This window comes from Chlorocebus sabaeus, chromosome 9 (genome assembly GCF_047675955.1).
Source record: "Chlorocebus sabaeus isolate Y175 chromosome 9, mChlSab1.0.hap1, whole genome shotgun sequence".
NCBI lineage: Eukaryota > Metazoa > Chordata > Mammalia > Primates > Cercopithecidae > Chlorocebus > Chlorocebus sabaeus.
The window spans coordinates 26,926,833-26,952,255 of NC_132912.1; the positions used below are offsets into that span (position 1 = coordinate 26,926,833).

The following is a 25,423-nucleotide window of genomic DNA, read 5'->3' on the forward strand; positions in this document are numbered from 1 at the left end:
AGATCGAGACCATCCTGGCTAACCCGGTGAAATCCCGTCTCTATCAAAAAATACAAAAAACTAGCCGGGCAAGGTGGTGGGCGCCTATAGTCCCAGCTACTCGGGAGGCTGAGGCAGGAGAATGGCGTAAACCCGGGAGGCAGAACTTGCAGTGAGCTGAGATCCAGCCACTGCACTCCAGCCTGGGCGACAGAGCGAGACTCCATCTCAAAAAAAAAAAAAAAAAAAAAGGAAATAGCATATTAAAATGCAAGAACCTTTATTACTCAAGAATTACTCAAATTTTAATCACATAAATGTCAGCTAAATTCATCAAAGAGCAAAAACGGTTCTTAAATACAGGCAAATAAAGAATTGTGAAATAAAATGTCAAACGTTTTACTAGTTTCATCATAATTTTAGAGATATTTAGCCTGTATTTTAACATTAAATGCCTAAATTAACATTTATGTTAGTGATTAAACTCAACTTATCCTCCATTCCTTCATTCAGAAAACAGAGACTGAGCGTCTATTAGGTGCCAAGATTTATCATGAATAATTTTAGTTATAAAGGTCATAGGTCAGGTTAAGATGAGATAACATTTTTGTTTTAAACCTAGATAATATATATTAAATCAAAAGCATAAGTAATAGTGATGAAATAAAGTTAAAAATATAAAATTTTTATCCAAAATTAATTTACCTGATTCAAATTACTTTTTACAGTCCTCAATTCCATCTCCAGTGTTTGGAGACTCAGTTCAAGCTGTTGTTTCACTTCAACTTCTTTCCTATATTGCTCTTCTTTCCTTCTTAACTGTTCCCTAATTTTTTCATACAACATATCAGCATTTCTTCTCTTCTCTTCTTCTTGGTTTAAGCTAAATCTGCAGTTAAAGATGCTTATCTTAAAATCTGTATTGTTACAAAATAAAAAGTTCATTGTGTGATCTGCTGCTTCATATGTTGGTTTATCACCCTAATACAATTTCTATGTTCTTGAATATCTTCCCTTTCTAGTTCTCTGATTTTTAATTTCTCACTTCAGTCTTTTCCAAAGGACATATATACTTGAAAGGCAGTGATGAAAGAACATTCTGTTAACTGGTAGGTTTCTGTTACAAGTAACTCTGGTAAATATTATGGAGAAGGATATTGGAAATGATTCAATAAAGATGCAAGTTGAAAATTATCTTTTTGGCCGGGTGCCAGTGGTTCACGCCTGTAATCTTATCACTTTGGGAGGCTGAGGAGGGCACATTACTTGAAGTCAGGAGTTCGAGACCAGCCTGGCCAACAGGGTGAAACCTCATCTCTATTAAAGATATAAAAAATTAGCCAGGTGCGGTGGCATGCGCCTGTAATCCCAGCTACTCAGGAGGCTGAGGCAAGAGAACCCGGGAGGCAGATGTTGCAGTGAGCCGAAATTGCGCCACTGCACTCCAGCCTGGGCAACACAGCAAGACTCCATTTCAAAAAAAAAAAAAGAAATTTAGGTTGAAAAAATAGGCATTTCATTCTCTATTAATTGAAACGTAAATTAACATAAACTTTCTTGAGAACAATTTAAAAATCTGGATCAAAGGCCTTTTTAAAAAAAATTCCTATAAACAATTCTATATTGAAGAATTTATTCAAAGTAAATAATTAGAAATATAGAAAAAGATTTATAAAAAGGTATTCCTTCCAGCATTAACTATAATACAAAAAAATTGTAAACCCAAAACTTATTCTATTAAATAAATGATGAGACTTCTGTATGACAAACTTCTACATAGCCATTAAAGTGATTTAAAAGAATATATATTTAGTAGAAGTTCATAGTTAAGAACTATATTATTTCCAAGAATTTCACACTCCACAAAACTAAGCTTTCTTCCCTGCTAAGCCCCAGAAGGTAAGTCAGCAATTACAAGAATTCTATATATCTTTAGTACAAATAGTTAAACATTTCTTTAAAACTAGGCTATCATACCTCAAAGAGCACAGTTCTCGTTCCCATTCAACTTTTTGATGCTCTAACTGTGATTTTATTTCTTTTGTTTCAGATAGCTCCTTTTGTAGTACATTAACCTTATCTTCCATTTTTTTAATTTTTACTGTAAGTAGTTCACAGTGATTTTTTTTAAGTTCTAATAATCTTTCACACGAAAGAGCTGCATCCTGGATTTTCAATAGGCTAACAGAATCTGTATCAGGGAGAAGACAAGACAGAAATATATGAGTACTTTTCGCATATAACACACTATACACTGTAACTCATTAAGACACTGACCAATTATATACTGAGGGCCTACAATGTGGAAGACATTAAACTAAGCTCTGCAGATAAAACAGACAAGACCTCTGCACTTGCTTAGCTTAAAGTATAGTGAAGAAAGACAAAAAAAGTCACAATTATGAATTCAGATAGATGCTGTAAGGAAGCAAGAGTTCTATGACCACAAAAGATAATTTGATCTATACTGGGCCCAGGTAAGATTTCCCTGAAGGAGAGGTGGCTACACTGAGAAATGAAGGACGAGAAGGCAGCAGTTCAGCAAAGGGGGAAGAAAAGCATCCAGCCAGTCTGTGGTATGTGCTAAGCCTCTAGTGCAATCTGCTTCAAGTACTAACTTTCCTTCTTTCCTGAAACGACCAAAGACAAAACAGACAAAATACATGAAACAATGAGTTTCAAGACAGTGGACTCAGGCAATGAACACAACGATCCCTGACAGACAAGAAACAAAAGAAGTGGCTGCGCATGGTGGGTCACACCTGTAATCCCAGCACTTTAGGAGGTGAGGTGAGCAGATCACCTGAGGCTAGGGGTTCGAGACCAGTCTAGCCAACATAGTGAAACCCTGTCTCTACTAAAAATACAAAAATTAGCAGGGCGTGGTGGCGGGTGCCTGTAATCACAGCTACTTGGGAGGCTAAGGCAGGAGAATTGCTTGAACCCAGGAGGCGGAGGTTGCAGTGAGCTGAGATTGCACCACTGTACTCCAGCCTGGGCGACAGAGTGACATTCTGTCTCAAAAAAAAAAAAAAAAAAAAAAGAAAGAAAAGAAAAGAAACAAAGGAAGTAAGTCTTATGGTCTTATGAATGCCCAGAGCCTGGCCTTCAGAGTTTCCAGGCCATGACGTGGGGAGGAAAAACTGACATAAAGTCCAGCAAACTCCCTGAGTTGAAGTGATGAAGCTGAGAGTCTGGTAAACGCAAAGTAGACAGAGATCACAGGACACGAGAGAGGAATGAAAGATACAGAGAAAGAACCCTGGACATCTGCAGAGATCCCCTCTTGGGTATTGAGCAGTGTAATAAACAGTGCATGTATGCCAGGAAACTACCTGAAACCAAAGAAAAAACCACCTAAAAAAAGAGAGGAAATCCTGCCTGGTGCTTCCACAGCACCAAGAAGAGTATTCATTCCCACAGTCAGGCTGGAAAAACTCATACTTCTCAAGACAATGAATAATCAGAAAGGTATTGCCTCAGGAGTGGGAAATTAGCCCAAATCATAGAAGCAAGATAGGAAAAAATCAAGCTGTTTATATGGAATTCAACTGTACCCCAAAATAAAGCTCAAGAAGACAAGTGGAGGCATGGAAGATATTTTTTTAAAAACCAGATTGCACTTGTAGAGATGCAAATTACAATGTCAAAGATGAAAACTAAATTAGATGGAAATAAACACAGATGAACCATCACAAAAGAAAAGATTCATAACTTTGAGACACCAATGAACTATGGAAAAAAATCCAAGCAGCTAATATATAAGCCCCCAAAGAGGGAGGAAGAGAGACAGAAAAAAAAAAGTGAAGAAAAATTGGCCAAAACTTCCTAAACTTAATAAATTAACTATAATCCCACAGATTCAGAAAGGATATGGCTAGGAGAGAAAAAAATGAAAGCCTACTATTATAATTATACTGTATACCAGAACTATAACAAAATTATACATATATGATGTGGTATGATATTATATGAAGGTAGACTGTGATAAGTTCAAGTCATATACTATAAATCCTAAAGCAACCACTAAGATAGCAAAACAAAGAGTCACAGCTTATAAGCCAAAAAACAAAAAACCAAAAACCTGAGATAAAACTCAGGAGTATCTGTAGATCAATGGAACACAATAGAGTTGAGAAGTAGACCCACATGTATGCAGTCAACTTATTTTTGACAAAGGCACAATGGCAAATGCAGTAGGAAAAGGCTAGCCTTTCTGACGTATGATGCTGGAACAATTGCATGTCCATATCCAAAAAGATGAACTTGAATCCATACTTCAATCCATACAAAAACAGGAACTCAAAATGGATCACAGACCTAAATATAAGACCCCAAACTGGCTGGGCAAGGTGGCTCATGCCCGTAATCCCAGCACTCTGGGAGGCCGAGGTGGGCGGATCACTTGAGGTCGGGAGTTTGAGACCAGCCCGGCCAACATGAGAAATCCCGCCTCTATTAAAAATACAAAAAAGCCGGCAGGGCACGGTGGGTGGCTCACGCCTGTAATCCCAGCACTTTGGGAGACCAAGGCGGGCAGATCACGAGGTCAGGAAATCAAGAACATCCTGGCTAACACGGTGAAACTCCGTCTCTGCTAAAAATACAAAAAATTTGCCAGGCCTGGTGGCAGGTGCCTGTAGTTCCAGCTACTTGGGAGGCTGAGGCAGGAGAATAGCGTGAACCCAGGAGGCGAAGCTTGCAGTGAGTGGAGATCGTGCCACTGCACTCCAGCCTGGGTGACAGAGCGAGACTCCATCCCAAAAAACAAAAAAACAAACAAACCCAAAAAACAAACAAAAAAATTTAAAAAACAAACAAAAAAACCTGGGTACGGTGGCACACGTCTATAATCCCAGTTACTCAGGAGGCTGAGACACAAGAATCGCTTGAACCCAGGAGGTGGAGGTTGCAGTTACAGTGCACTCCAGCCTGAGTGACAGAGTGAGATTTTGTCCCAAAGAAAGACCTAAAGCTATAAAACTTCTAGGAAAAAAGCATAGGAGGAAATCTTTGTGACCCTGTGTTAAGCAAAGACTTCTTAAATGCGATACAAAAAGCAAAATCCATAATTAAACAGATAAACTGGACTTAATCAAAATTAAAAACTTCTGCTCTTCAAAAGATACCATTAAGAGAATGAAAAGTCAACAAAACAATTAAAAAAAAAGAGAGAATGAAAAGTCAAGCCACAAACTGGGAGGAAAAAATCCCTGCAAAAAACATAGCTAACAAAGGAATAATATCAAGAATATATTATATAAAGATCTCTTCAGCTTTGCACAGTGGCAGCATCGTAGCCACCAATTAAACACAGCATAATGTATGCTAAGTGTGCATACATTTCACTTTATTATTTTGCATACATTACAGTGGGATACATAAAAAGGCCTTAAATTTCTGCAATGGGCCTACCTTTACACTCCATTCCAAGTTGTTCAATGAGCAACATAAAATTCTTGTAACTAGAGCGGGGCAGCTCACAATCCTCTGAGGCTGTTTCAGATGACTGAGTTAAGTCATCAACATCATCCATAGACTGTATTTGGTTTTTGACCTATGGGGTTGAAATAAATAACACTGTTTCAAAATGTCCCCCAAATATTTATAGCACATACAGAAGTGGTAATTATCCATCTTTCTATATGAGCAAAAACACAGGTATTTCTTTAAAAGAACTGATTTTAGTTAAAAGGATATATTATCAACGGCTAGTGCTTCTTAATCAGTTTTTCAAAGTAAATGTCTTTACAACAAAAGATTATCTGTTTTTTTTTTTCATTTCTTTTTTTTTTTTTTGACACCAGGTCTTGTTCTATCACCCAGGCTGGAGTGTAGCATCGTGATCATAGCTCACTGCAGCTTCAAACTCCCGGGCTCAACCAATCCTCTCACCTCAGCCTCCCAAGTAGCTGGGACTACAGGCATGCTCACCATGCCTGGTTAATTTTTTCTTAATTTTTGTAGAGACAAGGGTCTCACTATGTTACCTAGGCTGGTCTCAAATTCCTGAAGTCAAGCAATCCTCCTGCTTTAGCCTTCCAAAGTGCTGGGATTACAGGTGTGAGCCACTGTGCCCAGCCCACTTTATCTTTTATAATGTATTTTTTTAAACAATAACTTTGATAATTTATTTTTTACAGTACCTTGTTCTTTTCATTAGACGTTTTCTTACTAGGCCTAAAAAAAAAAAAACAAAAAACATACCTTTCAGGCAAATAGTAAATATGTAAAATGCAAAGAATATCTAAAATTATTGTTTTTTTAAATAAAAGCTCTGCATTTGTAATTTATTTACCCTATTCATAAAGTTTACAGGAATTTTTTTACAGGTAACATAAAAGATAATAACTTTCTACAAGGGGTATTGAACTATAAACAGAAAAAGTAAAAGTAAGGGACAAGAAAAATATACTAATATCATAACAAACAAATTTAGATCAAGCTTCCTGACAGTCAAAGCAAAAGGAAAACACAGTGTTACTTGCATTACTCAATAGAAAGAAATACACCAGGTTTTTTTGCTATTGACCTTTTCAATAAAAACAAGCTTTTACTGGCACTAAAACCTATGTGGAATATATTACTTAACACCCTTATGTGAGGGAAACCCTTTTTGAATGACGATATTAGCTTTTTTCAGGACTCAAATGCAGGTACCATGCATTATTCTAAGCACTGTACATATGTTAAACTCATTTTAATCCTAACAATAATTCTGTGAGGTTGATAAAATATTAGGTATTTTATAAAGGAAGAAACTAGGCACAGAAAAGCCAAGTAATTTGCCCAAGCACATATAGCTGGTCAGTAGCAGACCCAAAATTCAAACCCAAAAATTCTAGCTCCGAAACTTATTTTGCTATGCTGTGAAAGTAATATTTATTTTCAAATGTTTTTAAGTGATATGATAGCAGATGAATCTATATTTTCATTCTATTTCTGGTTATAATTATAAATAATAATTTTTTAATCTTGTAAATAATTTTAAAATAAAAAGACCTTATATCTAGCCAATTTGGAAACCTACTTTCAATAAGCTCAACATTTATTTTTTCTAAAGAAATTCATTAACGTTCATTCATTCATCTACTCAACTCTTTATTCATGCATTCAAAAATCCTTATTGAAGCTGGGCATGGTGGCTCACGCCTGTAATCCCAGCACTTTGGGAGGCCAAGGTGGGCAGATCACTTGAGGTCAGGAGTTCAAGACCAGCCTGGCCAACATGGCAAAACCCTGTCTCTACTAAAAATACAAAAAATAGCCAGGCATGGTGGTGTGCACCTGTAGTCCCAGCTACTTGGGAGGCTGAGGCATGAGAATTGCTTGAACCCAAGAGACGGAGGTTGCAGTGAGCTGAGATCACGTCACTGCACTCCAGCCTGGGCAACAGAACAAGACTCTGACAAAAAAAAAAAAAAAATCCTTATTGAGCATACATGTCAATGATACTATTAGCATAAGGCAACATGGTTTTTAATATTTTAGAACTTTATACTCTAAAAATAAGTCTGTGATAGATTGTCAATAGTTTAATTTTCTACTGTACATAAACAAAATCCTCCCCTTCTCCCCAGAATCTAAACAACTATTAAGTTAATACACCTGATCTTTTAGTCTTACAAAATCATAGCTGTTCATGATGCTATTGTTAAAAGTACTCTGATATCTTCAATTACCAAGAATTATTTAAATTCAATTCAGTATGACCTACCTGGTTTGCATGTTTATTATTAGATAATTTTTTAAAATCCATATATGATAGTTTAACTTTTAGATCATCATCAACACATTCAATTATATAAGAATATTCCATTTCTGAAACAATTCTAAATGAACAATCTCTTTTTATACAGCAAAAAACTACATAAATAGAATTTCTAAGAACAGTTAGTTTATTATAAATCTTTAAAAGATAATGGATCAAGCTTTCTGAGGCTTAGACATGCAAACAAAACTAAATTTCATAAGCATTTCCTTTTCTACTGGGTCACTCCCAAAAGCATGTAAATATACTCTAAAAGCTTACATTTTAAAATAAAAAAGAAAGAAGGCTCCCTTGAATCCCACATTCTTCTTCAGTTACCACCCGTTTACCTACTGATTCTCAGTCCAAGTTCTCTCAAATGCTTTCAAAGCCCATCCACTACAGTCAGGGCTCCATGGTGATCATTTATTGAAACTACTGCTTGTCAAAGTTGTCCTCATCTTAATCTTTCGGCAGCATGGAAATAGTCGATATTCTCTTGCTTTGGGAGACTACGTCATTCTATTTTCAGAAAAAAAATTATTACTAACCTTCCTCCATAGAGAAATAAAGAAATCACAGATTTTACCTTTCTTCGTCCTCATCTATTTCACTTAAACTGCTGTCATCATCCACTTGCAGTAGGCCACCAGTTAGTAAACTGGCTTTCTCAAACACTGGTGAATTCACAGATTCTTTCGAGGTTCTCTTTACTTCCTTCATTTGCAAGGCAGGACCACTACTTTAAAAAATCCATGGGAAATGACAGTTATATAAGAAAAAAGAAAAAAAGAAACAAAATGCAGAAAGAGAGTTAAGGAACAAAAAAGAATAAAAAAAATTTGAAAATCCATTAAAAAGCCAATGTTTTCTAATAATTCTGACAAACAAAAAACTTTTATAAAATTCCAACATTTCCTCCACCTCAATTCATTCACTAATTCAAAAAACACAAATTACCAACAACATAAGAGGAAATGTATATTCCCTGCTTCAAAAACCATAATTTTATCATACCATTATGATAAAATGTGATATGTAAGTGTTAATATATGAAAAGGTACATCTGAGCATAACGACAGTTTTAAAACAGAAGAGAGAAAATAGAGGAGTTCACAAGACAAAAAAGTGAGAGAAAACCATTCTACTTAGAGATAGAAGGTGAGCAGAGATTAGGCCCACAGCGTCTAGATGTTTCCTAGGAACTTGAAAGAAAAAAAAGAAACTAGAGAGAGGTGAATGCTACACTAAACTTGAATGCTACAGTAAAAGGCTAGAGCTCACAAGCAATGATCTTTAGACATGGAAGTAACAATTAGATTTGGGCTATATTTTTGGTTTTGTTTTTAAATATAATGTTTCACTTAAATGAAGTTTTTTTTTAAACAAAGTTTTAAAAATAGAATGATACACATATAACATGAAAGAAGAAATTAGGAAAATATCCGGGTGGGGGAAAAAACCCTTACTTTTAGAATACCTGTATGTCATTATATGCAGCTCCAAAATAACAATATTCTGATTAGTTATGATTTTGTTTGAAAATAAAACAATGGGTGGGGCACGGAGGCATGCCTGTAATCCCAGCACTTTGGGAGGCTGAGGCGGGTGAATCACGAGGTCAGGAGTTCAAGACCAGCTGGCCAAGATGGTGAAACCCCATCTCTACTAAAAATACAAAAAAATTAGTCTGGTGTGATGGCGCGGGCCTGTAATCCCAGCTACTTGGGTGGCTGAGGCAGGTGAATTGCTTGAGCATGGGAGACAGAGGTTGTAGTGAGCTGAGATCACGCCACTGCACTCCAGCCTGGGCAACAAGAGCGAAACTCCATCTCAAAAAAAGAAAAGAAAATAATTTGGTAACTTTTATAGACTTTTAGCCTAGTTAGATTTACCACCAGAAAATCTGTAATTATTATTATTATTACTTTTGGAGATGGAGTCTCGCCCTGTGTCCAGTTTGGAGTGCAGTGGCACAATCTTGGCTCACTGCAACTTTTGCCTCCCAGGTTCAAGCGATTCTCCTGCCTCAGCTTCCCCAGTAGTTGGGTTTACAGGCGCCTGCCACCACGCCTGCCTAATTTTGTATTTTTAGTAGAGATGGGGTTTTACCATGTTTTCCAGGCTCGTCTGGAACTCTGACCTCAAGTGATCCACCTGCCTCAGCCTCCCAAAGTGCTGGGATTACAGGCATGAGCCACCACGCCCAGTCATAACTACTTTTTTATGGTCTAAAAACATGCACAAGGATATCACTATCTATACCTACATAATTTACAGAGACTGAAATTTCCCACTGTGTTAAGAGTTGAGCGTGAGCCCCTAAAAATACCCAATATACTGAAATGTTTACATGGACTACAGATCCCTCTGTGTAGGGCTTTCTCAAACACTGGTGAATTCACAGATTGTAATTCAGATTAATTTGAGAGCCCAACATTTGGGATACTATAATAAATATCCTTAACATACATATGTATATATGTAATGTGTTTATATAAATATCCTTAAAATACATATTATTTATCTTTAACATGTTATATATATTACATATAGGCTTACTGTATACTATACATAATATATAATAAATGTCCTTGTGTGTGTACATTTTTACATAAGTCATATTTTTCTGTAGAATCTAGTCCCAGAAGTGAAGCTGTTAGGTTAAAGATAGGAAATATTTGAAATTCTAATACATACTAAATTATGCTTCAGAAAGGATTTACCAATTTCATTTACCAACAGTGTACGTGAATGTCTTTTTTCTCACATTTGCCATCACTGGGTATTATTTTTTAAATAAAATATCAATATGACTGAAACAACTGGTATCTCATTGTTTGTTAATTTGCCTTTTTCTAATTACAAGACAAGGTTGCATATCCCTTGTATAATAAAAGTATAATATTCATTAATCATGAATATTAGTCCAAATTAGAATTAGTTTTATAGCACAATAACAATTGTCTGCTGTTAAATATGCTATCGGCTTACCTAGCATACTCTTTATTTTCCTTCCTGGGAAATTGCTGATGATCAGTTTCTCCATTCCTTCTTTCTTGAATTAATCCATCATCTTCATCATCATCAGTAGCACCATCATGTATGTTTGCTGATACTTCCATTTCACTATTTCTGTGTTTTTTCCTTTCTTCTTCAACCTTCGATGAAAGTTTGATACTAAGGAATTGCTATTACTTTATTCAACAAAAAGAATTTCTCTGTTTTCACTGAGTTTATCATTTGACTCAGTTTAACTATGATAACTTTAGCTAATAAAAATATTTCCTGCTTACTTTAATGGGATCATTGTATACATAATTGTTATATAATCATCAGCTATTATTATAATTTTATTAATGAAATTTTTGTAAAGTCTGCTTCATTTCTGTTTGGGTAAAACAGAATTTTCCAAAATTTCAAGGACTCTTCTTAATTTTGTGCTTTTATTCCCATCCAATCTTCACTATCTACTATGAATTTTCACTCCATTTTACTGGCAGAAACAGAGAAGTAAAAAGACAAAGACATAAGATGCATCTTCTTCTGCCTTTACCACCTGGATTTTACACTATGCAGCCAGATGTAGAGGATGTGACATTGCTCCAGGAAGAGAAAGGAATCTTTCCCCTTTCTGCACTAAGCTATTCTTTTCCCCAGTGTCTTTCATAATTCTTTTTTTCATTTGGATCCTGGGATATCAACAAGGCGAAGGTGCTCACTGAAACACAGAAACCAAAGTTTGCCACAACATAAGGAACAGAGTGAAAGTGCTGAGTTGCTGGTGTGGAATTCTGGAGAATGAGATGCTTCCCAAATTTCACATTCAATAACCATAAAATTTTATAGTTGGAGGATACACAGTATAAGTATTAATTATCTAAGTTAGCCCCATTATCTACTGATAATGGGAGTAAAACAAGAAAGATTAAATGATCCATCCAGAGCTCCTAAAGTGGCATTATCTAGCATTTTATGGCACCAGAAGAGATGATATAACTCCATTAATGCTGAATCAGATAAATTACCAGATAAATTCATCAAATTAATCAGATGAATTAAAAGCGTGACACTGGCAAAGTAATTTAAAGCCATAGCAGGGTGTGGGTAACCTCATCTACTTTTACTTTTAAAGAAGAATATCGGCCAGGCGCGGTGGCTCACGCTGTAATCCCAGCACTTTGGGAGGCCAAGGAAGGCGGATTATGAGGTCAGGAGTTTAAGACCAGCCTGGCCAACGTGGTGAAACCTGGTCTCTACTAAATACAAAAATTAGCCAGGTGTCGTGGTGCACGCCTGTATTCTCAGCTACTCAGGAGGCTGAGGCAGGAGAATGGCTTGAACCTGGGAGGTGGAGGTTGCAGTGAGCCAAGATCATGCCGTTGCACTCCAGTCTGGGCAACACAGTGATACTCTGTCTCAAAAAAAAAAAAAAAAGGAAGAAAGAAAGAAAAAGAAGAATATCTGCAGATTATTGTTTATCTTTAAAACTCCATGTACAGAACTCAGCTTTCTACTTTGGAGTTAAATACTGAATTGCTGGCTGAGGATTTATGCTACTTATATGCTATACATGCCCAAACTTATCATACTTTATTAAACAACATAATGTAAAGGTCTGGTTCAACAGAAATATTTGACTGGTGATTTAAAAAATATGTGAAAGTATATGTATTTGTTGTCAAAAATCTTTAAAGTGATCAGAATGGAATTATAAACTCTAACAGTTTGAGTCAAACAGATAAGCTCGCGTTAAAAAGATCCCTTTGGCTGGGAATATTTGTTACAATTCTCAGGGCTGGAAACATTTTTATATCTCTTCTCAGTCACTGCTTCTTTCCCACTGTATTGCCATGTTGTTGTTTAAATAAAAGAAATTCATTTTTAAGTCAATAGGGAAAAAACCCTAGCACTTATTGCCTTTCATAAAGCAATTTCCTTTACACTTATACTGCTTCACAAGGTCACATGGTATATGGCTAAATTAGTTTCCCAGTCCATATGTCACTTAGAAGAGCAAAGACTCATAGACTTCTTAAGTTGATTAAGGAACAAAGATTTTGAGAACGTTTTCCTTAACTCCTGTTACTTAGCAGAAATAATCTATTTCTATACACAATTACATATTTAGGTAACACCACTTTATACTTGAGCTCTTCAAAAGCAAAAAATCAGAATGGATCAAATAATTGATAGAGAAAAAAACAAAGAGTAGCAGCAAGCAAACCTCTACCTCTTTCTGAAGTTGGACTTTTTCTTTCTCCAAAGTCTGGAACTCTACTTTTAACATGCCTATCTCATTTTTAAACCTTTGCATATCTTGCCGTAATTCTTCTTTTAGAGATACTTTTGATGTTCTCTCACTATGTGGTAGAGAAGACCTCACATTTTCTAATTCAAGTTCCATGCTTTTATCGTTATGAGCACTGCAATGATCATATAATGGCTTCTGGAACAAATTCTGTATTGGTTTTGTTTTCTTATAAGCGTCTGTACCCGCAGAAATCCTGTGCCTTTTTATTTGAATCATAGGCTTCATTTCTTTGGAGCAGATCAAATCAAAAGGTCTTTTTGGATCACTAGACTGAGGCACACGTCTGACGTTTAATTTCCAATTAGTGGTACTTTGGTTCATATTTTTTGTCATTTGCATATCAAATTCTTCTTTCATTTCACCTGTAACTACTACTGGGTTCCTTACTTTTTTATCTTCTCTATCATTATAAAAATTCTCATCTGTGTTAAAAACATGTTCAGTGTCTGGTTTGTTAACATTTCCATGGCCTAATTTATTTTCATTTAAATAAGTCTTAGAATATGACTGGCAGGCATAGTCTGTGGACCCAGAGTATGAAGGAGATGAAAAGCCATTTTCGAGACTGGGTTCTTTTTGTTCAGGCAATGCCTGGTATAGTACAGAGACAGGAGAATCTTTTTCATCACAATCAAGTATATTATTTGTCAAAGAAGAGGGTATTTCCTTTAAGTTTGCGCCTCCTTTAGAGTTATCATGTAGTGGCTCTTCCCCAGGATAAGCAGTAATTTTGTATTTTTCACAAGTTTCACCACAGCTCTGCTTTAACTCATTTGTGATGAGTTTTAAGTTATTTTTCCACTCTAATTTGCCTTGTTTGGTTGACATTTCTTCACTGTTTTGCACACCAGGAAGTCCTGAATATACAGATACATCCTCTCTATCACACTCCTTATTCAGTTCTGGTTCTTGAGACATTTTTTGCAGACGTGAAAGTGAAAGATTAATTTGCTTGTTTTGTTTTTCAGATGTCTTTTCAGTCAGGGTGCATGTTTTTAAAATAACTTTATCCTTGAGTAATCAAGTACGGACAAAGAACAATTAGGAAATAATTAAAATTTAACTGTTAAACTTAATCTACATTTAGTTACTCCCAAATCACTGGAATAGTAACTAAGAAGTAAAAACTAATTTGCCTTAGCCTAAAATAGAAGAAGAGCATGAACTAGCAAAGTTAAGTGTTTCACTGTTCCTTTGGATTAAACTTAATTCATTACGTGTTAAATCTACCAAAAATAAATTAGCAGATGATCTGTAGCATTACAAAGGCATCCTCACTTAAAAAGATTTTACCCTACCATACCTCAAATACTGAGCCCCTACAGTGCATTTAAGTACTTTTTCCAAAGATTTCTAACTGGAGAGTAGGGAAACTTTAAATTATTTGGAGCCAAAATAAACAACAATCAGAAAGAAAAGCAAATCCTTACATTTTGATTGAAACTATATACCATAATATGGTGTTATGCATCTGTATAGGCTATCAGCTTAAGTCCAATTCTTATATATTCTAAGGTTCATTAATAGTGGATAAAAAAATTCCGTAATATTTACTGATTTCCTAGACTGAAATAATCAGAAAGTTATTGTTTATATCCTAACAGTGGAAAGATCCCATTCTAAAAGGAATGATTTTCTTAATAACTGGGTTGATTTTCTGACCTCATTCTTTCCCTCAATGTAGACACTGAAGTTGACAGAGATCACAAGGCAGAATAAATCTTTAACCTTGGAATTAGTGACCACGAATATAAGAATGTAAATCCTGAACCACTGGGAATGATTACTTCTTTAAGATGAATTCAACTCAGTGGCCATCAGTGTTAAAATGTTCATAATTTCTATTGTTTAATAATATGATTCAATATTTGATGTTACCATCTTTATCATGTAAGGAAGTTATAAAAATGAAGGAGGAAACAATACTCAGGAAATTTCTGGCTTCAATTCCAAGGGTAAAGATTAACTATAACAAAACAAAAATAAAAGATTAGCTATAGGTTATGATACATTCTAAGAATATTTTAACTAGTCTAAATGTTTTTAATACTAAATATTAAATAATGATCTATTGATTCTAAAAGGCTAGTCTGAAAGGTAATTTCATTTGAACGATGTTACATCATTAAAGCAAAGAAAACAATATTAAAACAGAAATTTAAAACAATATATATAATACCTGTGGCTGGTGATTTTCACTTTCTTCCCTTTCTTGCTCTTCTTCTGATGCCACTTCTAAGTCATGTCCAGCTGAAAAAATCCAAATATTTAGTTAAATAAACTACTTAGAACAGTTAGGTAAAAGGTATAGTCTTCATAGAAATAGAAAATAACATTTATTTTTATTTTATAAATTGAGAGGGTTTTCTTCTATTTGTTTTTGAGACAGGGCCTTACTCTCACCCTAGCTGGAGTGCAGTGGTGCAATCACAAAAAGTTTGAATGAAGCCTAATCTTTAGTGGAACATTTACTTCTCAGTAAGAAATACTTCTAAGTATCAGCTTAATGAAGTATCTAATTAAAACTTCAACTATTATCCAAAACTTCAACAAACCACTTGGGGAGACTAGCAATTCCAGACAATAGGTTCAACCCATACAAACGTCTCAAAGATTCACTCACAAATTCATTCACCCAACATAAATGAGCTAAACTGTCAGAAACAAAACAAAATTTTATGATACAGTAGGAATATATAAAGTAACACTGTAAATGTTCTCTATAACAGTATCTTTTCAACAAGGCACAAAGAGTGTTGTTCATTATTAATGAGTTCCAAAATTACTGTTACTTTTTACATTTTTATCATTGTACATCATGCTCCTTACATCTGAAACGTTTTCTGCTATTTTGACAAATTTCTTTTCATCTTTTAAGACTAAGAGAGTTATGTGAAGTCTTCCTTGATTAGAGCTATCTTCCCCCTGATAAACAGGTGTCTCCTTCCTTGGGGCTGCCTCAGTACCTTATCTTTGTACTGTATCTCTTCCATCTGAACTGTAAATTTTTTATTTATATGTTTATGCCCTTGCTCCCCAGACGGTACAGGACAATCTTTCAAGTTATCTTTGTATAAACAGTCTTTATCTATTTTACTTGACAATTATTTACTGAGTTCCTGCTAAGTGCTAAACACTGGGGTTTAAAGAATGTAAATAAGAACAGCACAGTGGCTCACATCTGTAATCCCAGCACTCTGGGAGGCCAAGGCGGGTGGATCACTTGAGGCCAGGAGTTCCAGACCAGCCTGGCCAACATGATGAAACACCCTGTCTACTAAAAATACAAAAATGAGCTGGGCTTGGCGATAGGTGCCTGTGATCCCAGCTACTTGGAAGGCTGAGTCAGGAAAATCGCTTGAACCTGGGAGGCGGAGGTTTGCAGAGAGCCAAGATCATGCTGCTGCACTCCAGTGAGACTCCACCACAAAAAAAAAAAAAAAAGAAAGAAAGTAAGTAAATAAAAGGTGTCAAAGATGGCTTTTCTAGAGATCATGCCTGAGTTGAGACTTAAAAAGTGAGGTTAGCCACATTAAAAGGGGTAAAGGGCAGGAAAGGGTAACAGCATGCAAGGCAGCAACAAGAGAGGGAAAGAAGCCTCAGATAGCGTATTTGTCTAAAATACAAGCACCCGAGGAGAGCATCACCAGCAGTTGAGTAATCCCAGAGAAAAGGGCAGAAAGGGGAAAGGGCTAAAGATGGAGAGTTAAGCAGAAGTCAGATGATGAAAGCCTTATAGGTAATCTTAAGATGTTTGAACATTTATGTTTTCAAGAGGGACTCGAGGTCCTATTTTGCATTGGAGACAGATCACCCTAAATACTGTGAGGAGGATGAATTTCAAGGGCATATGAATAAATAAAGGGAACTGAATTAGAAGACAATATTGCAAAATAAGGATAATGTAGGCCTAAACTGAGGGAATGTTTCCAAAAATATTTAGGATATAGAATATCAGTACCCAATATAGAGTGAATTTTTATTAAAAGAATACATGTATATATCTGGGTCCCTGGAGAACTAGACTCTATTCATTACTTTATAAAAGGTATTAAATGAGAAGTGAAACAATCTATAGGCACTGTTTAAGTTGTTTACTTCATGCTTTTTCCGTTTCATGTCTTCCTGTGTTGAGGGATTTCATTAGTTATTTTATTTTAAAAGTCCTGCTTCTTGGATGTACCAAGCTCATGAAGAAATAAGGGCAAACAAGCATATATAGGTATAGGCAAGTAACTCTGGATTTATAGCTTGCAGTCACTACTCTAGGAGACAGCTGATCATCTTCTGTAAAATACAACCTTAATTTTACAAGGGGGAAAAGAAAACAAAACTATTGGGATAAAAAAATTATATAATTTATTACTGTAGACCAGATCATATGATTAAGGGCACTGAGTTAAACTGGTACATAAAGTAAAACACATTAGATGCAATTAATCAATAGACTGGGTGTCCTAAAATAATTATTAATAAAATTGAACTTCATATATGTTTTTTAAATGATAGAACACTCCTTAAAACAAATATTCCTAGTGAACAACTATTCATTAAAATAAGGTGACAGACTTTGTGTACACAGCTGGGGATACACTATAGAGAAATTCTCAACGATTCCCACTAATACCATTCTATAATATCTAAAGCCATAGAAATTGTAAGAAATAATATTTGATTTGGATGGTGCTTCTTTGTTACATTACATGTAGTTATAACTAATACTTGTGAATTCAGAGCTGTAAAAATAAAGCATAAAAACCACATTGTGCTTGAGTAGGCAATATTTAGATCTCTACCTAGTTTCCCATCCAGTCCCAAAACTCTAAATATAATCCTGGTCCTGACTCTCAAGTTTATGTTTCGTATTAGCCTAAACAAAATTGCTCTCTCTCCTAATTCTCTTTGTTGTTCATAGATTGTTTTGATTAGAGGAAGAATACAAATGCCCTGCTAAAAGGTATTTTGTTTGGTTGTAGGTTATATAAGGAGAGTAAACACAAAGTACACTTTTGCTAAAAATGATTCTTTTCCTTCTTTTTTTTTTTTTTTTTTTTGAGATGGAGTCTTGCTCTGTCGCCCAGGTTGGAGTGCAATGGTGTGATCTTGGCTCACTGCGAGCTCCGCCTCCTGGGCTCATGATTCTCCTGCCTCAGCCTCTTGAGCGGCTGGGATTACAGGCGCCCTCCACCACGCCCAGCTAATTTTCATATTTTCAGTAGAGATGGGGTTTCACCACGTGGGCCAGGCTGGTCTTGAACTCCTGACCTCAGGTGATCCACCCGCCTTAGCCTTCCAAAGTGCTGGAATTACAGGCATGACCCAGCCAAAAATAATTTTTTTTTAAGTTATAACTAGGCCGGGCAAGGTGGCTCACGCCTGAAATCCCCACAACTTGGGAGGGTGAGGTGGGTGGATTACCTGAGGTCAGGAGTTCAAGACCAGCCTGATCAACATGGTGAAACCCTGTCTGTACTAAAAATACAAAATTAGCCAGGCATGATGGTGCGTGCCTGTAATCCTAGCTGCTTGGGAGGCTGAGGAAGGATAATCGCTTGAACCCGGGAGGCAGAGGTTGCAGTGAGCTGAGATCATGCCATTGCACTCCAGCTTGGGCAACAAGAGCAAAATTCCGTCTCAAAACATAAAATAAAAATTAAAAGTCATAACTATGATATTATGAAGTCAAGTACTCTAGGACTGAATTCTCTGTGCTTCTGTGTTACCTTCTTTGCTTTTTGTTTGCTGGTAGCTGTGATTCACACAGGTCATGGAGAGTATCATTCTCTAATAGAAACTCAGCTCCAATAGTAATCATTTCTTTAGCTATTTCTTCCAGTTCTGTGGATGCTGACTGATTTTTGGTCACTGACTGTGATACAGATAGATATTTATCATTGATTTTCAAATTCCTAGGTCTTTGGCAAGTCGTATTACTGAGGGTCAAGCTAGTAAAGTCCCAATCTGAAAACTCTGAAAATAAAGTTTTTACTTATTAGAATGTAAATAATATAAATCTGACTAACTTTCTTCATAGAAGCAGTCCTATGTCAACCTCTATCCTACAAACACACTACTCCTCCATGGTGAACTGTATTTTACATGTCCTTTACTTGCCATTTGCTCACAGAAGTTTAACTGACTGTCATCTCTCAGATTTTTTTCTGTTTTCATACTTTAGTATTACTTATTTACTTTGATTCACTCAGCAACCTGTTACCTATTTTGTTCTCCGTAAGAGATTTGTTTATTAATAATTAAAGATTCTTCAGGGATATGAATTTTTTTATGAACAAACTTTATGTCTAACTGTTTTAGGTTTAAATACAGATAGAAGTATTTGTGTGTGTATGTGTGGGTGTGTTCTAAAGACAAAAACATTTAATAAACTTCAAATAAAAACTTATTACAATGAAATGCTCTTTCCTCAATGCACCAGTATCTTCAGAATTTACTGTTTAGCCTTGGATAAACATCAGAAATTTATAGACAAAATGATGGGCTTGGCCGGGTGTGGAGGCTCACGCCTGTAATCCCAGCACTTTGGGAGGCCAAGGCAGGCGGATCACGAGGTCAAGAGATCGAGACCATCCTGGCCAACATGGCAAAACCCCATCTCTCCTAAAAATACAAAAATTAGCTGGGCGTGTTGGCACACACCTGTAGTCCCAGCTACTCGGGAAGCTGAGGCAGTAGAATCACTTGAACCCAGGAGGCAGAGGTTGCAGTGAGCCGAGATTGTGCCACTGCACTCCAGCCTGGCGACAGAGCGAGACTCCGTCTCAAACAAAAAAAAAAAAGAAAGAAAAAATGATGTCTTTAAGTGACCTAATTGTTCCCACCTGAAAATAAATCTAGGTTCACATTTGATCCAGAGAGTACTCAGTGCCATGAAACAAGAAGTGAATATACAACAAAAATGTTTTCCTTTTTTCTTTATAAACAAAATTGTTGGATTTAAACTTTTTAAGACAAGCAAAAGAAAAAAGTAAAAACCATAGAAGTGAAACTTTAAAGGCCATTTCCTCATCAAAGGACCATTTACCATTTGACATCTACAAACCATACATATGGTTTAAAACCGTGGTTCTGTATTTTGATCTACGAATCCCTAGAATTCAATATCTATTCAAGGGTACAAGAGGTTGCATAATGCATAATATATTTGACATTTTCACTCTAATTTTCTCAGAAGTGTACAGTAGACTTTTTCGAAGCTAGGATGTATCATAACATCACAGGTTAATGGTTCATGGGTCATAGCTCTAAAGCCTATTCAAATGCATGGCTGTACATGCATGTATTTTCTATTTTTCAGTTTTAATTTCTAATATAGTACTTATCAACAGCTAAAAATCACTTAAACAAAGATCACTTTTCTCCTCATTGGTAAGCATGATTTTCATTTCAAAAATGAAATCCACAATGATTTATTTTTTTGTTCAGACCAGTCTCACTCTGTCACCAGGCTGAAGTCCAGTGGCGCCATCTCGGCTCACTGCAACCCTCCGACTCCCTGGTTCAAGCAATTCTCCTGCCTCAGCCTCCCGAGTAGCTGGGATTATAGGCGTGTGCCACCACGCCAATTTTTGTATTTTTTAGTAGAGATAGGGTTTCACCATATTGGCCAGGATGGTCTTGATCTCCTGACTGCATGATCTGCCTGCCTCAGCCTTCCAAAGTGTTGGGATTATAGGCGTGAGGCACCGCGCCTGGCCCACAATAATTTTTATGTTTTTTTGTTTGTTTGTTTGTTTTGAGACGTCATCTCGCTCTGTCACCCAGGCTGAAGTGCAGTGGCACAATCTTGGCTCACTGCAAACTCCGCCTCCGGGTTCATGCCATTCTCCTGCCTCAGCCTCCTAAGTAACTGGGACTATAGGCGCCCACCACCATGTCTAATTTTTTGGATTTTTGGTAAAGACGGAGTTTCACCATGTTAGCCAGGATGGTCTCAATCTTCTGACCTCGTGATCCACCCACCTTGGCCTTCCAAAGTGCTGGGATTACAGGCGTGAGTCACCACGACTGGCCTGATTTTTATGTTTATTTAATTATTGTTTATCCGAATGAAGAGAGTTTAAATGTACAGTGATAAAATGGAATAGTATAAAGAACTTGAACCAGAACAACTTGTGTTCATATGGGTAGATTTGAAAAATACAATGCTAGACAAACAAAAGAAAGTTGAAGAATGATATATACAGTGTACAACCATTTATATACAATTTTAGGACATGAAAACAAATTCTATGTATTATTTATAGACGTATACATATACAGTAAAATGTTTTAAAAGAGCATGGGAATGGGACTAACTAATTCAGTGTGTTGGTTACCTCTATGCAGTAATTTTTAATAGTATAAAAGGACCCTAAAGCCAAAAAGTTTCAGAATTGCTGTTTTAAAAGACTATGTCTACCACATAGTAATTAAAAATTACTGCCCGGGCATGGTGGCTTAAGCCTGTAAACCTAGCACTATGGGAGGCTAAGGTGGGAGGAGAACTCCTGAGATCAGGAGTTCGAGACCAGCCTGGCCAACATGGTGAAACCCTGTCTCTAAAAAATACAAAAATTAGCCGGGCATGGAGGTGTGTGCCTGTAATCCCAGCTACCAGGAAGCCTGAGGCAGGAGAACTGCTGGAACCCAGGAGGCGGAGGCTGCAGTGAACCAAGATCATGCCACTGCACTCAGCCTGGGCGACAGAGTGAGACTCTGTACCAAAAAAAAAAAAAAAAAAAAAAAAGGGCCGGGCACAGTGGCTTATGCCTGTAATCCCAGAACTTTGGGAGGCTGAGGTGGGTGGATCACCTGAGGTCAGGAGTTTGAGACCAGTCTGGCCAACATGGTGAAACCCTGTCACTACTAAAAATAGAAAAATTTGCCAGGCATGGTGATGCACACCTGTAATCCCAGTTATTTTTCAGGAGGCTGAGACAGGAGAATCACTTGAACCTGGGAGGCGGAGGTTGCACTGAGCTGAGATCATGCCACTGCATTCCAGTCTGGGTGACAAAGTGAGACTCAGTCTTAATTTAAAAAATTTTTTTAAAAATCTTTCCATCAAATTTGGGGAAAAAAAGACTTAGGAATAAGAAAACTGTGAGCATTTCAAATATTTCAAAAATTTTCATGTACTTCCTTCCAGAGTTAAATACGTATTGTAGCATTTACCTGCTTTGGATGTTTGTACATCCTTCGTTCCTCCTGCTTTATTTGGAACAGAATCTTTCATTTCAATGGTAGGCTGAATGGGTTTTGAAACAAAATGATTAATAAATAATGTATACTTTATACAATATGCACTTAATAATTCAAGATAAAAATACAAAACTTATTACCTTCAAGTGAAGATATCTCTCAGGAGACTCTAAAAAGCAAAAGGGACATATAATCAATTACATGTAAATATGACAAAGCAAATTATAAATTCATGCAGTGTTAGTATGACCTGAATCATCATGCTTGGTTTGAAAATGATTATGTTAATTGTTGGGATGTTTTTTATTTTGGTTAGGACAGCAACATGACAGAAGTATACTGGAGAAAAAAACAGGAACACAGGTTTAATAAAACATGCAGTTATGATTTGAATGTAAGATTATGTTCCAAGTGACTATAACTAAAATAGAAAGGTGCACATATACCAACGTGAGCATGCTGGTCGATGCAGAGAAAGGTAATCTTTAATTAGAGGAGCAAATCATGACCCTGAGAGGAGAAATGTCAAGGCTGATGGTAAAATGAGACAGCATATCTTTAATGCAACACATCAGAATCATTTATACCATTACACTACAAGTACTTATCATGTTCTTCAACTTGTCCTGTAATGTAGGAAGCACACAGCTGTGATGCCACTTGACTTGGATATATAACTCATTTCTCATCAGAGAAAATGTTCTGAATTGATCAGCTTGGATATACACTTGTAGAGTAACAGTTAACAAAAATACTCATTTTTTTCATACCCATGTGGGCTACTGGCATGCCTACATTTCTTGTATCCTCTAGTTTAGCCATCTTAAAGTTTCTTGATCCACTCATGCAAGAAGGTATATAAAACATATCTAAGGAATAACACATAATAAGCTTTTAATATTGAAATAGTTATCAAAAGGAAAAAATTTAATTGCCACAGAATTAGATATTAACATTTTATATTTCAAAATTAGTGCAGTTTTTTAAATCAATGCAGTGTTTATTGAAAACAACAATTTTAGTATTCAAGGAATTAACTGTAATTTTTTCATTTCTAAAATATCATGTTAGCCTCTAAAGGATTTTATGAAACAGCTATCATTACCAAAAAGCAACTTTCTTTAAGAAAAAAGCCAGTGTTTCTATATTCAAATAAAACTCATCTGATTAATACCAATGCAACATGTATCCTTTTTTTTTTTTTTTTTGATACAGTCTCGCTCTGTCACCCAGACTGTAGTGCAGTGGCACAATCACGGGTCATTGCTCCCTGCAACCTCAACCTCGCAGGCTCAAGCAATCTTCCTGCCTTAGCCTCCTGAATAGCCGAACTACAGGCCCATGCACCACCATGCCTAATTTTTGTATGTTTTTGTAGAGATGTAGTCTCGCCATATTGCCCAGGCTGGTCTCAAACTCCTGGGCTCCAGCAACCCACCCACCTTGGCCTCCCAAAGTGCTGAGTGACAGGCGAACCACCACGATCTATCCAAAGCAACATATCTGTTCGATGTCTGATAGTTACAGAGAGGAGATATGAATCACTGTAGTTTACCCCAATTCTAGCATGCCCTCCTGCTTGTAATAATCTCTGGAGCAGAAATGATCTAATCGTCTGTTTGAGTGTAAATACACTGAATCCATCTGGAAATGAGTTCTCTCAAGTTTCCTCATCATTAACTCCAAAATGACTCAACTAACTTCTTTCTTTCCTCTCTTTCTCCATTCACAATCTCTTCCTTTGCAAAAGTAATCTCTAGATCTGTGGTCTTGATTCTTCCCATTCTACATCCTTTTTATGGAATATTCTCAGCACTTCTTTCCTCTTCATTTAACAATAGTTATCTTATATCTACAATTTCTATTCCTCCATCTCTTTGTTCCTTCTCCTCTGGCTAGAAACATGCTCAGAAATAAAAGAAAAATAATGCTTTATCTTGATCCTGTTATGCCTCGAATTGTTGTCGAACAACTCTTCTTTCAGATGTCTCAAAAAGGAAGCCTATACTCTTGTTACTCAGAGTGTGGTCCAAGGACCAGAAGTATCAGCATTATGTGGGAACTTATTAGAAATACAGAACCCCAGGCCTGCTGAATCAAAATGTACATTTTTAACAAGATTCCCAGCTGATTTACTAAATTTTAAGAAGCTCTGGTCCATACTTAGTGTGCTTCCACATTCTTTTATGTTAGATTACCCTTTTGGAATCTGGCATCAAGTTCCTCCCTACTATGTCCCCGAAACTGAAACTGTATTACAAGTCACGAAGTTGCTAGTGGGCTTTTTATCAGAGTATGTCTTCCTTGATCTCCCCATAACCAACCCTACTCTCTTCTTTCCAGTTCTCTTCTTTTGGCCTTTGAGATACTATCCTATGAAGTAACATTTTCTTTCTTTCTTTTTTTTTTTTTTTTTGAGAGACAGAATCTCACACTGTTGTCCAGGCTGGAGTGCAGTGGTGCAATCTTGGCTCACTGCAACTTCCATCTCCAGGTTCAAGTGATTCTCCTACCTGAGCCTCCCAAGTAGCTAGGATTACAGGCACGCACCACCGTGCCTGGCTAATGTTTGTATTTTTAGTAGAGACAGGGCTTCACCATTTTGGCCAGGCTGGTCACAAACTCCTGACCTCAGGTTATCTACCTTCCAAAGTGCTGGGATTACAGGTGTAAGCCACCATGCTCAGCCTGATGTAACATTTTCTATGACATTAAATTATAGATATGTATGGCTGACCACATATGCCTGTATTCATCTATGGCAAATGAAACGTGCCATAGATGGTCCAGTACTTCCATCCTTGCCTTCCCAACAGTGAGGAGGATAGGAAGAGTGGGTAAATTTTGGTCTACTTCTCCAACAAGTTTTGGTACTTGAAGCTCATTTTAAACTCTTCCTACCTTTCTAATACCCTGCTTTTCCATTTTCTAAAGAATTATTTTATTTTTAAAATTTTATATTTTTGAGATGAAGTCTTGCTCTGTTGCCCAGGCTGGAGTGCAGTGATGCGATCTCAGCTCACTGTCACCTCCACCTCCCAGGTTCAAACAAATCTCTTGCCTCAGCCTCCCAAGTAGCTGGAATTACAGGTGCTTGCCACCACACTCAGCTAATTTTTGTATTTTTAGTAGAGACAGGGTTTCACCATGTTGGCCAGGCTGGTCTCGAACTCCTGACC

At 36.6% G+C, this 25,423-nt stretch overlaps 1 protein-coding gene across 9 annotated transcripts in view; it reads right to left on the minus strand.

Annotated features, from left to right (window-relative positions):
• Window positions 1–25,423, minus strand: part of ANKRD26 (ankyrin repeat domain containing 26) — a 98,718-nt gene that overhangs the window by 30,765 nt on the left and 42,530 nt on the right. For 7 of the 9 annotated variants that reach the window (XM_008002608.3, XM_073018811.1, XM_073018809.1 and 4 more), the window contains 10 exons: window positions 23,015–23,113; window positions 22,385–22,413; window positions 22,218–22,290; window positions 15,223–15,293; window positions 10,724–10,890; window positions 8,319–8,471; window positions 6,126–6,159; window positions 5,395–5,536; window positions 1,957–2,170; window positions 685–868 (listed from right to left, as the gene is read on the minus strand). In XM_008002608.3, coding sequence (XP_008000799.3) covers window positions 685–868; window positions 1,957–2,170; window positions 5,395–5,536; window positions 6,126–6,159; window positions 8,319–8,471; window positions 10,724–10,890; window positions 15,223–15,293; window positions 22,218–22,290; window positions 22,385–22,413; window positions 23,015–23,113 — 1,166 coding nt within the window. The remainder of the gene's footprint in view (window positions 1–684; window positions 869–1,956; window positions 2,171–5,394; window positions 5,537–6,125; window positions 6,160–8,318; window positions 8,472–10,723; window positions 10,891–15,222; window positions 15,294–22,217; window positions 22,291–22,384; window positions 22,414–23,014; window positions 23,114–25,423) is intronic. The other 2 variants (XM_008002609.3, XM_008002611.3) reach the window with 2 other exon arrangements.